At 45.2% G+C, this 14,448-nt stretch overlaps 1 protein-coding gene across 2 annotated transcripts in view; it reads left to right on the top strand.

Annotated features, from left to right (window-relative positions):
* The window catches only part of CLOCK (clock circadian regulator), an 86,169-nt gene extending 72,004 nt beyond the window's left edge, over positions 1-14,165 (top strand). The window contains exons 13-22 of one of the 2 annotated variants that reach the window (XM_077279740.1): positions 1,332-1,479; positions 6,914-6,989; positions 7,292-7,433; positions 7,558-7,649; positions 7,740-7,832; positions 7,978-8,136; positions 9,667-9,870; positions 9,948-10,126; positions 10,344-10,593; positions 10,725-14,165. In XM_077279740.1, coding sequence (XP_077135855.1) covers positions 1,332-1,479; positions 6,914-6,989; positions 7,292-7,433; positions 7,558-7,649; positions 7,740-7,832; positions 7,978-8,136; positions 9,667-9,870; positions 9,948-10,126; positions 10,344-10,593; positions 10,725-10,877 — 1,496 coding nt within the window. In that variant the 3' untranslated portion in view covers positions 10,878-14,165. The remainder of the gene's footprint in view (positions 1-1,331; positions 1,480-6,913; positions 6,990-7,291; positions 7,434-7,557; positions 7,650-7,739; positions 7,833-7,977; positions 8,137-9,666; positions 9,871-9,947; positions 10,127-10,343; positions 10,594-10,724) is intronic. The other variant, XM_077279741.1, reaches the window with a different exon arrangement.
* The last annotated feature ends 283 nt before the right edge of the window (positions 14,166-14,448 follow it).

Here is a 14,448-nt window from a genome sequence, read left to right on the forward strand (position 1 = left end):
GACCTTGTTTAAAAGGGTTTTCTTATTTCCACACTTCATGGATATGTGTGCATCAGCTGCAAGAGGGGATTACTCTGGGCAAGCAAGTTTTTGTTACTCGGGACTTGTGCAAGTACCGTAAACCACTGTGCTATGCGGTATATATTTCTATGGGAATGACAAAGCATTGGTCTTTAGGTTGCTTCTGTAACCATGGCCCCTTTTAGCCAGTGCATACGCACAGCAATCCCGGTCTCCATAATGAATGGATGAAATGGGAAATACCCTTTAACTCCTTAACGAGCTGTCACATTCATGTTCGTCACAGGTGAAATGCAGGGTTGTTTGGACCAGAGTCAGGAGCTGAGCCCCTACATAGCGAGGAGATGTCGGCTGTATCATACAGCCGGCAGCTACCTGTAAGCGCAATGACCAGATCTAGATCGCTTTAGTCACCTGTTTTAACCATATAAATGCTGCTTAGACGTGAACGCAGAAAGCCAGTGGTTTTCCAGGGCAGCTGGGGGCCTGCTGAACACCCCCATGATTGCTGTCATAGTCCTTTTATGAAGACTAACCTCTGGCTGGGCTTCATATGGGAAGATCAATTACACTACATACTGTAGTACTGGGAATCTTGTATCCAGGTCATTTTAACAGCAAAATAATCACTGTGAAAACCAAAATCCCAAAAATAAGTGCAGAATTATGTTTTTTTTTGTTTGTTTTTGTTTTTTTACTATTTCACTCAGCTTGTTCTTTTTTCTTACCACTTTACAGTACACTGTATGGTAAACTGAATTGTGTTATTCAAAGCTATAACTTTGTCCCTCAAAAATGAAGCCTCATACATCTATGTTCACGGGTAAATATAAACTGTATGGCTCTTGGCGGAGGAGTAAAAAATGAAAGCGCAAAACTGAAGAAATCACCATGCCTGGGAAAGGGTTAATGAGCAAGGCTCAATGCACACTGCATCTCAGCCATAGATTTACCGTATGTGGCAGGAATATTTCCCAGCATATATGTTATGGCTAGTTGTCATACAGCAACATTCACTGGACAGAAGGCAAGAATGTCCTTTTTACCTTTATTGGGGCAGTGTGTGTGATTGCAGATTTTCTCTTTTGGCCTCATAGGAAAGAGCACCAGATCTCACTGTCCTATATGGAGAGCTGTTAAAAAACCTTATTGCCATAAGATGTGTTCTTTATCCGTATAGGCAATGCCCCTGTCTGTACCTACAAACTTTTGCACCTTCCTCATTAATTGTAGTTTTACATTATAGTTGGTCAGTAAAAACTGATCGCTATCTCTGGTCTTATATTGTTTTTTCCCCCTTTTCATTATAGTAATGCAGTATGGGAAAGGCAAGTCTTGTTACTATAGATTCTTGACAAAGGGGCAACAGTGGATTTGGTTGCAAACTCGCTACTATATCACCTACCATCAGTGGAACTCCAGACCCGAGTTCATAGTGTGCACACACACCGTCGTAAGGTAAGATCTGCAAGTGAACTATTTAGGAACATATAGAAATGACGGCATAATTTACATACCGTATATACTCGAGTATAAGCTGACCCGAGTATAACACGAGGCCCCTAATTTTACCACAAAAAAACTAGGAAAACTTATTGACTCGAGTATAAGCTGAGTATGCATTGTCCCCTCATCCCTATCCTGGTCTGCATGGCTCCTCATCCCCATCCTGGTCTGCATGGCCCCCTCATCCCCATCCTGGTATACATGGCCCCCTCATCCCTATCCTGGTATGCATGGGTCCTCATCCCTATCCTGGTATGCCTGGCTCCTCATCCCTATCCTGGTCTGCATGGCTCCTCATCCCCATCCTGGTCTGCATGGCCCCCTCATCCCCATCCTGGTATACATGGCCCCCTCATCCCTATCCTGGTATGCATGGGTCCTCATCCCTATCCTGGTATGCCTGGCTCCTCATCCCTATCCTGGTCTGCGTGTCTCCTCATCCCTACCCTGGTATGCCTGGCTCCTCATCCCTATCCTGGTATGTGTGGCTCCTCATCCCTATCCTGGTATGCCTGGCTCCTCATCCCTATCCTGGTATGCATGGCCCCCTCATCCGTATCCTGGTATGCGTGTGCTCCTCATCCTTATCCTGGTATGCCTGGCTCCTCATCCCTATCCTGGTATGCCTGGCTCCTCATCCCTATCCTGGTATGCCTGGCTCCTTATCCCTATCCTGGTATGCATGGCTCCTCATCCCTATCCTGGTATGCATGGCTCCTCATCCCTATCCTGGTATGCCTGGCTCCTCATCCCTACCCTGGTATGCCTGGCTCCTCAGCCCTATCCTGGTCTGCATGGCCTCATCATCCCTATCCTGGTATACTGTACATAGTCTCCTCATCCCTATCCTGGTATGCATGGCTCCTCATCCCTATCCTGGTATACATGGCCCCTCATCCCTATCCTGGTATGCATGGCCACCTCATCCCTATCCTGGTATGCATGGCTCCTCATCCCTATCCTGGTATACATGGCTCCTCATCCCTATCCTGGTATGCCTGGCTCCTCATCCCTATCCTGGTATGCCTGGCTCCTCATCCTTATCCTGGTATGCCTGGCTCCTCATCCCTATCCTGGTATACATGGCCCCTCATCTCTATCCTGGTATGCCTGGCTCCTCATCCCTATCCTGGTATGCATGACCCCTCATCCCTACACTGGTATGCCTGGCTACTCATCCCTATCCTGGTATGCCTGGCTCCTCATCCCTATCCTGGTATGCCTGGCTCCTCATCCCTATCCTGGTATGCCTGGCTCCTCATCCCTATCCTGGTATGCATGGCTCCTCATCCCTATCCTGGTATACATGGCCCCTCATCCCTATCCTGGTATACATGGCTCCTCATCCCTATCCTGGTATACATGGCTCCTCATCCCTATCCTGGTATGCATGGCCCCCCTCATCCGTATCCTGGTATGCGTGTGCTCCTCATCCTTATCCTGGTATGCCTGGCTCCTCATCCCTATCCTGGTATGCCTGGCTCCTCATCCCTATCCTGGTATGCCTGGCTCCTCATCCCTATCCTGGTATGCATGGCTCCTCATCCCTATCCTGGTATGCCTGGCTCCTTATCCCTATCCTGGTATGCATGGCTCCTCATCCCTATCCTGGTATGCCTGGCTCCTCATCCCTATCCTGGTATACATGGCTCCTCATCCCTATCCTGGTATCCATGGTCTCCTCATCCCTATCCTGGTATACATGGCCCCCTCATCCCTATCCTGGTATACATGGCTCCTCATCCCTATCCTGGTATGCCTGGCTCCTCATCCCTATCCTGGTATGCCTGGCTCCTTATCCCTATCCTGGTATGCATGGCTCCTCATCCCTATCCTGGTATGCATGGCTCCTCATCCCTATCCTGGTATGCCTGGCTCCTCATCCCTACCCTGGTATGCCTGGCTCCTCAGCCCTATCCTGGTCTGCATGGCCTCATCATCCCTATCCTGGTATACTGTACATAGTCTCCTCATCCCTATCCTGGTATGCATGGCTCCTCATCCCTATCCTGGTATACATGGCCCCTCATCCCTATCCTGGTATGCATGGCCACCTCATCCCTATCCTGGTATGCATGGCTCCTCATCCCTATCCTGGTATACATGGCTCCTCATCCCTATCCTGGTATGCCTGGCTCCTCATCCTTATCCTGGTATGCCTGGCTCCTCATCCCTATCCTGGTATACATGGCCCCTCATCTCTATCCTGGTATGCCTGGCTCCTCATCCCTATCCTGGTATGCATGACCCCTCATCCCTACACTGGTATGCCTGGCTACTCATCCCTATCCTGGTATGCCTGGCTCCTCATCCCTATCCTGGTATGCCTGGCTCCTCATCCCTATCCTGGTATGCCTGGCTCCTCATCCCTATCCTGGTATGCATGGCTCCTCATCCCTATCCTGGTATACATGGCCCCTCATCCCTATCCTGGTATACATGGCTCCTCATCCCTATCCTGGTATACATGGCTCCTCATCCCTATCCTGGTATGCATGGCCCCCCTCATCCGTATCCTGGTATGCGTGTGCTCCTCATCCTTATCCTGGTATGCCTGGCTCCTCATCCCTATCCTGGTATGCCTGGCTCCTCATCCCTATCCTGGTATGCCTGGCTCCTCATCCCTATCCTGGTATGCATGGCTCCTCATCCCTATCCTGGTATGCATGGCTCCTCATCCCTATCCTGGTATGCCTGGCTCCTTATCCCTATCCTGGTATGCATGGCTCCTCATCCCTATCCTGGTATGCCTGGCTCCTCATCCCTATCCTGGTATACATGGCTCCTCATCCCTATCCTGGTATCCATGGTCTCCTCATCCCTATCCTGGTATACATGGCCCCCTCATCCCTATCCTGGTATACATGGCTCCTCATCCCTATCCTGGTATGCCTGGCTCCTCATCCCTATCCTGGTATGCATGGCTCCTCAGCCCTATCCTGGTATACATGGCCCCCTCATCCCTATCCTGGTATACATGGCTCCTCATCCCTATCCTGGTATGCGTGTCTCCTCATCCCTATCCTGGTATGCATGGCTCCTCATCCCTATCCTGGTATACATGGCTCCTCATCCCTATCCTGGTATGCCTGGCTCCTCATCCCTATCCTGGTATGCATGGCTCCTCATCCCTATCCTGGTATACATGGCTCCTCATCCCTATCCTGGTATACATGGCTCCTCATCCCTATCCTGGTATGCGTGACTCCTCAAATTCATGATCGAGATGTTGGGAAATAGTGTTTATTTTACTGCATTTCAATAGTTTGACTAATCCATCTCCTTTTTCCATTTAGTAAATGTGCCCTTTTGTGTATGTAAGTATGTGTGTACACGTGTGTGTATGAAGAATAACATAACATTTTACAGGATGAAATTAATTATCAAAACGTTGTAGTAAATACATTAAAGAGCCACTCCAGCAGTTTTGTTTCTTTTAATTGCTGGAGTGGTGTTTTGAACGTAAGCCTCCTCTCCAGCCCTAGTCATATAGTCGCCCTCCGGCGTCTTCACCGTTGTTCGGAGTCTCTCCAGTCACACGGCGCTGTCTTGTGAGCGCAGCTTCTGACTGGCCGTAAGTCATAAATTACATCGCAGGCTCTCTGTGCAAGTCTATGGGAGGCAGAACGAGAATCTCATAGACTTACACTGATTAGTGACCTTCGGCAAGAGACGGACAAGAGCAGAAATGCATGAAAACACCGGAATGTTGGAATATAGACGTCATCCTCAAATAGAAAGACATTTTCATGCAGGACTATATTCCTACATTCAATATGTCGAGGCAAAATTGGGTTGAGTCTGTTCTGAAGTTTGATTTGGTTAGGAGAGAAGATGTGGCTTCAAGGCCCCTGTTCATTGGGTCATTGATGTGTACGGGTCACTGACATTTAGTGTGAATATTAATCTCTCTGGAGTAAAGGTACCTTCACACTAAGCGACTTTACAACGATATCGCTAGCGATCCGTGACGTTGCAGCGTCCTGGATAGCGATATCGTTGTGTTTGACACGCAGCAGCGATCAGGATCCCGCTGTGAGATCGCTGGTCGTTGCTGAAAGTCCAGAACTTTATTTCGTCGCTGGATCTCCCGCTGACATCGCTGAATCGGTGTGTGTGACACTGATCCAGCGATGTCTTCACTGGTAACCAGGGTAAACATCGGGTTACTAAGCGCAGGGCCGCGCTTAGTAACCCGATGTTTACCCTGGTTACCATTGTAAAAGTAAAAAAAAAAAACCCCACATACTCACATTCCGGTGCCCGGCGTCCGCTTCCCTGCACTCCTCCTGCATCCTGTGTAAGTGCCGGCCGTAAAGCAGAGCGGTGACGTCACCGCTCTGCTCTGTGGGAGATGCCGGAGATGTTCGGCGCTGACACAGGATGCAGGAGGAGTGCAGGGAAGCGGACGCCGGGCACCGGAATGTGAGTATGTGTTTTTTTTTTTTTTTACTTTTACAATGGTAACCAGGGTAAACATCGGGTTACTAAGTGCGGCCCTGCGCTTAGTAACCCGATGTTTACCCTGGTTACCAGGGGACTTTGGCATCGTTGGTCGCTGGAGAGCCGTCTGTGTGACAGCTCTCCAGCGACCACACAACGACTAAACAGCGACGCTGCAGCGATCTTCATCGTTGTCTGTATCGCTGCAGCGTCGCTTAGTGTGAAGGTACCTTAACCGACTTGAGGTTATTAATGTCTTGGAGAAAGTGGCCTGTGTCTAGTAAGTAGGAGCAGGAGTTTTTTGGTTTTTTTGGTAAGACGTTGAGTATTTTTTCCAGATGGCTCGACAATTGAGTCTGTGGATGCCACTATGGGGCGTCCAGGGGGATTTGTCAGTTATTTGTGTATTTTTTGGTAGAATATAGAAAACCAGTGTAATTGGGTGTGGATTGGGGAGGAATGAAACTGTCTTTTGATCTATGATGTTCTTTTGGAAGTAAACTATTATGGTCTGTTGGATTTTGTCCCTGATTGTAGCGGTGGGGTCCCTAGCGACCTTCATTTAGGTCCTACAGGACCAGGTGTCCTATAAACCACTGCAGATCGTACTTGTAACTGTTGCATATTCATGACAATCAAATGAAAGGCTTATGTAAATAATTTAGTAAATATGTATTTGCACCATGGTATTTATGGATTTTTGTCCTTTTTCTCCACTATGACATTATGAATAAGACCCTGGCAGGGTCGAAACGTTAAATTATTTATGTCACAAATCCCTGCAGCTTTTCATGTCAGTGCTTATGTCTAAAGCACTACCTGTATAAGCCTGTTTGCATACATAAAGGAGTGTGCTGTGAGTCTCTACTTACAGTATGTATGTGCAAACGAGGAATGGCATCATTGTTTGTGTGTTAACTAATTTCTCTCTTTGGTATTGCAGCTATGCTGAGGTCGGCTCGGAGAGGAGGCGCGAGCTTGGGATTGAAGATTCCCCACCAGCAATCATCTCGGATAAAGTGAGTGCTTGTCATTTGTCTTCTTTGCTTACAGGATCTTTGCTTCTTGAATAACTTTGTTAAAATGTCTATTTCTAACTTAACAAATATGTATATCTGCAATATTCTATGTGGTTTGTATATACAGCACACATGATTTTTGTCAGAAATGAGTCTGGTTCCTGATGTAAAGCATTAATAATATCCAGTATCATTGGTGCCACGTATTCCTGACAGATACACCCCACTGGCCCATAGTTAATGTCAGGGCATTGCACAGTCCAGTTTGTGAGAAGAACATGGCATTGATTGTGTCTTCTCAGAGTCAGGACAGTGCCTCAGACAATCATATAAATAAGGACAGCCTGAAGGACGCCTTGGAAAGGTGTGACAGCAGGACACCATCTCCATCATCCAAGAGTTCCATCAAGTCATCTTCTCACACAGCAGTGTCTGATCCATCATGTGAGTATTGAGAAGCCATAAAGCACTTCTATAGTCATCTGATTTCTTCTCTAGACTGAGCAGACATTGTTGTATTGCGTCCTTAATAAACCTTCTGTCCTGCTTCCTCTGTGCGTGTCTCCAGCTACACCTACCAAGATTCCCACAGATACCGGTACACCTCCACGACAAGCTCTATCGGGCATGGACAAGAGGCGCTCCTCCATCAGCAGCCAGGTGAGAAGGCTTCGTCATGTGCCAGAATGATTAAGTAGCCTAATATATAGTCTTCTGTCGTATTTATGTGCTTATTATTTGTCCTTGCAGTCAATAAGCTCGCAGTCTCTGAACCAGTCCCTATCCCAGCCAGTACAGAAGCAGCCCGCTCCTGCCATCCACCTGCAGACGGGGATAAGTCAGGTGAGCCGCAGTGTTGTCCCACATGCTATGTATAGCTTTGTATGTGTCTCTGGGGTGGAGACGTTCTCAGTTTCTTCTTTTTACAACCCTATTAAGTGTATTTTGGAAGGGTTTGAGCTGTTGCCATTTTCTTAATGATTTTCAGCCCATATTTCAGTTTACGGCACAGTTCGGAGCCATGAAGCACCTTAAGGATCAGTTGGAGCAAAGGACGCGCATCATAGAAGAGAACATCCACCGGCAGCAGGAGGAATTGCGGAAGATTCAGGAGCAGCTGCAGATGGTGCACGGTCAGGGTTTCCAGGTACTGGCCTGTGGTTCTACCTTATGTACATTTGCATTAGAAATGATTTTCCCATTCTAACGACAAGATTTTATATTGCATACTGTTTAATGACAACGGTATCCCCACTGAAATAACAGCAATTAACCTGTAGTAATGAGGAGTTGATTGAGGCAAGGTTTATTTTTCAATTATCCAGCTCCATCGCTTATTACTGGAGAATAAATGTGGAATCTTATTCAGACTGGGCAAAATGATGGAAAGTAGATGCATGATGCACATACATATAATAACACATTCACCCTCTAATTCGGGCCTTATACCAAATGTACTAAACTACTGCCCAAATACACTCTGAGAAGGAAATTTATGAATGCTTGTTATATATTTATGTCCACCCTTAAAGGGAATCTGTCATTAGGTTTTTACTGCTTCATCTAAGAGCAGCATAATGTAGAGACAGAGCCTAATTTCAGCGATGTATCACTTACTGGGCTGCTAGCTGTAGTTTTGACAAAATCCCTGTTTTATCTGCTGTAGATCTAGCAGTTCTCTAAATACTGAGCGCTCTAACACTGCCCCCACCACTGATTGGCAGCTTTCTGTATGAACTGTGCATAGGCAGAAAGCTGCCAATCGGTGATATGGGTGGGGTTGTACAGAGCCCATGAATATGGAGAACTACCTGGCAGCAGGTTTACTAGTCCTCTAGTAATAATCTCCTGCTGCTAAAACTGTGATTTTTGTCAAAATTGCAGTAAGCGGCCCAGTAAGTGACACATCACTGGAATCTGGGTCAATCTCAAAAACCTGCCCTCAAATTACCTTTAATTATTCAATTTTGCAGTTTTCATCTTTCAACTTTCTATCTAAAATCCATGTCCCTTTATTAAAAATAATAAATGCACCTTTTACTCGACCCTCCCCAGGTCCAACGCTGCATGTCCGCCTCTGTTTTGATGATTGATTACAGGCTGCAGTGGTAACGATACATCTACACAGCAGAGCATCTGACCACAGCTTGTAAACAGTCACCGGAGCACAGACACTGCACTGTGCCTGGGGAGGGCGAGTAACTAGTTGGATTATTTTTACTATGTGGATGAGTATTTTGGATAGAAGGTTGGAAATGGAAACCCCCTTTAAGTCAGAAAATTTGTGCAATCTATCTTGCAGCATACAGTAAAAAAATCTCGAGCTTACTTTTTAGATAGGAGCCTATGGCTGGCATCTGTCAATCATCCAGAAAAAAATAAAAGGTGTTCTTTAATGTGATGGATCACTGACAGATGACATTCACCGGACCTATACAATCCGTTTTTTATTTTTTCACTTTGTATTGGGGTTTGCCAGGTTTAAGAACAAGTGAGGTGAGCACATTTCTGCATATACAGTTATGTAGGAACAAGCAGGCAATCTCTTCCCATACGGAACAATCCTGATTTGTATTTATTTTTTTGAACACATTCTATAATATATCCTTTTTTCATGCCCTATTTGATGTCCTATTTTGTATATTGCTTCTTATATAGAATAATTTTTGTCTTGGAGATGTTTCTGCAGCAGCCCACCCCTGGCGTAAACTTTGGACCTGTGCAGGTTTCATCTGGAAACGGCTCCAACATGCAGCAACTTCCGCAGCTGACAATGCAGGGCCAAGTGGTGCAGACCAACCAGCTGCAGGGGGCCATGAACCCCGGCCACATGGGAGCTCCGCACATGCTCCAGCAGCAGTCCATGCAAAACAGCAGCCAGGTACCATGCGTAGTCACTGGAGGAATGGCAGGGATTTACTGTGCTCTGTTCTCTAAGCTGACCTTCTCCTATCACAGGGCCAGCAGAACCTCCATGGAGGACATTCCCAGCAGACATCGATGTCCAGCCAGGCACCGCTGTACAACACTATGGTCATCTCTCAGCCATCCTCTGCCAGTATGGTGCAGATGCCATCCAGCATGCAGCAGAATAACCAGGGAGCCATTACCACATTTCCTCAAGACCGACAGATAAGGCAAGTAATAAGAAAGCCGCCATTAGTGACGAGTGAAAAAGTGATCGCTCGTCTGTAAATGGAGAAGTGTATGAAGGCCTTGTCGGGATACAAGGCAGGAAGGGAAAACCATGGCTGTCTTTGTAGACTTGAAGGATTCCTGTGTATTGTAGGCTGGACTCTTGACCTTTCGTTACAGCAAATATGGAATTTACATACAATCCTAAATTTATTACAGGTTTTCACAAGCGCAACAGATAGTAACCAAACTTGTGACTACACCAGTGGCTTGTGGGGCAGTCATGGTTCCTAGCACAATGTTCATGGGGCCGGTGGTGACTGCGTATCCAACGTTCGCCACTCAGCAGCAACAGCCGCAGACCATTTCCATTACCCAGCAGCAGAGCCAGCAAGAGCAACCGCAGCAGCTGCAGTCTATGCAGCAACAGCAAGCACAGCTAGGCCAGCAGCCGCAGCAGTTCTTACAGGTAATGTCCTCCTCCAAGGCTACACTCGTAGTTTTACTGGATGTCATGAAGGTTGTGTTTGGAGGGTTGGTATTTTAGGAACTTTAACCTAGAAGTGTCAGTGATTTTTCCTGTTTCTGCTGTTTCTTCAGGCCTCCAGGCTAGTTCACGGAAACCAGTCTGCTCAGCTCATCCTCTCTTCTTTTCCTGTACAACAAGGCACTTTTGCTCCATCCCACCAGCAGCAGTTATCTCGGCATAGGACTGACAGCATGAGCGATTCCTCTAAAGTCCAGCAGTTGTAGGATTGACTTATGGTGGACTCTCCAGAGGTCCTGGATGGAAGTATTAAGGGACAGTATTGCGGTTGATGATCACTACTAAAGCAGCGTGATGAATGTTTGGTACGAGATGGTGGAGCTGATTCGCTGGCAGCCAACACTTTGCATTGTTGGTCCTGCTATAACACAGACATGACCTGTGTTCAGCGCCGGGGTGAATTATTATATTTTAGGGGATCTTCTGATCCTAGAGATGCCTGCAAAGCCTCACCTTCCTGTGGTAATAGTGTCTTGTGTGCTGGTTTTAATGCAAAGCTAATCTTTTTCCAATGTTAGCATTTCAGATGCTATGCCAGTTTTTAGTACTTTTTACCACTTTGTATATACACCATGTGGTGTATAACCCCCGTGTGCTTACGTGTCTTTCACTGGATGCAGAGAGGGTGTTTGCTATTGAACAAGTTCATAGGCATTAAGTATGCTTCATGCCTTTTTTCTTTTATCTTCTTGAAATTTAAAACAAAAAAATAACTACCTGTTGTCCCATTTAAAGGGGTTGTCTATGATTTGGAAAAAAAATCTGCTTTATGTTACAAAAGCTAATACACTATTTAGCCTTGGGATGAGCTGCAATACCTGACACAGCCCATGGACTAGAGTGGCGCTGTTTCAGGAGCAAAAATAAAAGTTTTGTCTAATCCTTGACAATCCCTCTAATGGGATTTTCCAATTAAAGACATTTATAGTACATTGAGTGTCACCTCTGGGACCCAAAAGATCCCCAGTTCCTGTTCTTTAATCTGAGGGATTTTTATTAGACTATAGTTTACTCTACGTCTACAAAGGATTCAGTTCTCTTGAGCCCCTCAGTAAGATCAGTAGTCCCGTGAGGATCTATTTCCATGTCATTAAATTGGAAGTACACTTTACATGAGTGTCAAATTAACGGTTGGCCCTTATGTATATGTACGCACAAGTTCAGGCTTTTTTCAGTTTTTTTTCCCATGTAATTATCTGGATAGCCCCTTGCTATCATTGTGTTTTATATGTTTTGGGGGGGCAGTGATGATGTTTGCACTTTTCAGAAAGTGGTAATGTTTGAGCGGCATACTTAGCAGTGCAGAGACATCGATCAGATTTTCTTAGTGCATCAGAGAAGCCGTGAAGAGCCAAAGCATATGCTGGGTATCACAGCTTATTTAAGTCGAAGACTTTCTACAAAAGTTACCCTTAGAGTGGGTCATAAATGACTGACACTGTCCTATACCCACATAGCGGATTGGATATCAAATTTACTGTTCTTTTTGCATACTTACTGTTTGGTCTTTGGCAAGCTTGAGTGTCAGATGAGCAAATGGAATGTTATGTGCAATTGTCTTACTAACCATTCTATTCACCTGCCACCTCTTCCTCACCACTGTAGTAGTGGGCTAAGCAGTTTAAGGTGCCCATCCAGGTTCCATAACTGACAGCATAATGCTTATTCGGCCAACAGCTATGCCTTCCGACACCCTTATGCTCTCCACATCGACAGCGGGCCCGTAGAGAATGAATTACTGAAGTGGAGGAATACATGACTGACCACCCCTCCATTCACACAGGGCTCTTCAAAGCCTGAGCCTAAGTTCTAGGAATTAGTGGGGGTCCAATGGTTAGACCCCCAGCGATGGGAGAGAGGAGGCCCCAAAACACAAAGGAGAGTCTGTGTATGGTCACCTTCAGTTCACTTTGACTTCTGAGCTGCATTACATAAAATAAAGCCATGTCACAGGAGGTGTTGGGTACAGGTATGGGTGTTGAGAGGGAGGGATAAGAGCGGCTTCACAGGAACATCACTGAGCTTCATATGCAAGCGGGTGTTAAAAAATTGATCCAAAAACCTTTGTTTAAGGAGTGTTCTCAAGTTCTTAAATAGCTTTAATTAGTTAGGCAGCATGAAAATATGCAATTTTGCAATGAACTGGCTATCTGCTGTCATTCTTCTACAGTGAGAAATTTTGGCCCCAATTTATCAAGACTGGCTTTGGTCTTTGGCTTTGTGCTGGATTACTGAGTCAGGAGTGTAGGATGAGTCACGTGTGTGAGCGCACCTCACCATACCCCTGTCATGCCTCAGCTCCATCCACTTTGACATAGCTAGGCAGAAATAGTGTGAGAACGTAACAAGTCACAAAATTTAACACCAGAGTTCTGACGTAAAATCTTTGATGAATCAAAACCATTTGTCATTCATGGTGTACAGCTGGTTTCCATGGAGTTCTGCCTTTAGTGTCTGGCTGAGCGTGCACGGTAGTTACTTTCCAAAAAAGGAGTTAACTCTTAACATCCCATTCAGCTCTCTCCAGTCCATTGATTTCTGTGTGCTTGGTTCAAATGCCGTGTTATTTGTATGTGTAAATACAAGGATAACACTGCAGACAAACCATTTATGGCTAAATGTGCTAGCAGAACTTGTGCTGAGCTTTATAGTTCTACTAATAATACAGTTCTGGTCATTCGAGCTGTCACACCAGGAGGAGATCCCGCCCTGCTAGAAATCTGTAGGTAAAGAAACTGTAAGGAGACTGCATTGCCCTGAACTGCTCAATAGACAACTTGAGAATTCCCCCTTTTAAAGATTTATTCCAATGCCATTCATTTTCACATTTAGAGATGAAGTCACGTCTACAGATACCGGCTAAGATATGCACTCGTCATGCTTGTTAGGATAGGACATGCGCATGATACCCTTTATTATCGTGAAGAGGGTCAGAAAGCATAGCAAACAAGCAGTAAGCTGACAACTATTGAAGATGTATGGGCACCTTCACCTGCTCTGTAGAAGTGAGAGGTGGCAGGAGTGAGGAACATATACAGGTCGAAAATGTACTTATTAAAAATTTGATTAATCCTTTTTAAAAACCGATAAAGTTCAAAAATGTACTTATTGGAAAAAAAAAAGAATCATCCTTTTTAAAAAACAATCAAAACTTTTATTCTGCACTTTCGGTTTTCTGTGACTAAGGGGTTTGCAAGTCCTACCCTGTGCATTGTATTATTCCTGAATTTTGTGTTTTAAGCTTTAAAAACCTTCTCTCCAAATTCCCCGTCATTTACATTTGACGTTTTTTTAACCAGGTCTTTGCAGGAATCTCTAGAACCAAAGGTCGATCATGCGTGTAAGAAAATAAGAAGGTGTAATCAGTGCTATTTTTTGTAAACCACATAACACTATTTTCAGGATGTTTTGAAGATTTATTGTTGTATAGATGGTGTAAAATATTCTGTAAATATCTACATATATATATGGATAATATAAAAATAACCGAATTTTATATGCTGCATGGCCGTAGGCTTTATGTCCTTCTGAGTTTTGTCATGCCTCCTCACTGTCCTAATTGTTTTTGGTTATTTCTGTGTATTATAATTTTGTCCCGTGTTGTACTGTTCATCATCTGTTTGTGCGATGTTGTGGGATTAGTATGCTTGTGCAGTGTGTGTGGGTTTTTGTTTTGTTTTGTTTTTCCCTTTTTTTTTTCCTTCTTTTGGGGGTAATTTATAAATATATCAAAATGACAGAATAATTTGACAACCATCCCCATTTTGACTATTTCTC

Source organism: Ranitomeya variabilis, chromosome 1 (assembly GCF_051348905.1).
Source record: "Ranitomeya variabilis isolate aRanVar5 chromosome 1, aRanVar5.hap1, whole genome shotgun sequence".
Lineage (NCBI taxonomy): Eukaryota > Metazoa > Chordata > Amphibia > Anura > Dendrobatidae > Ranitomeya > Ranitomeya variabilis.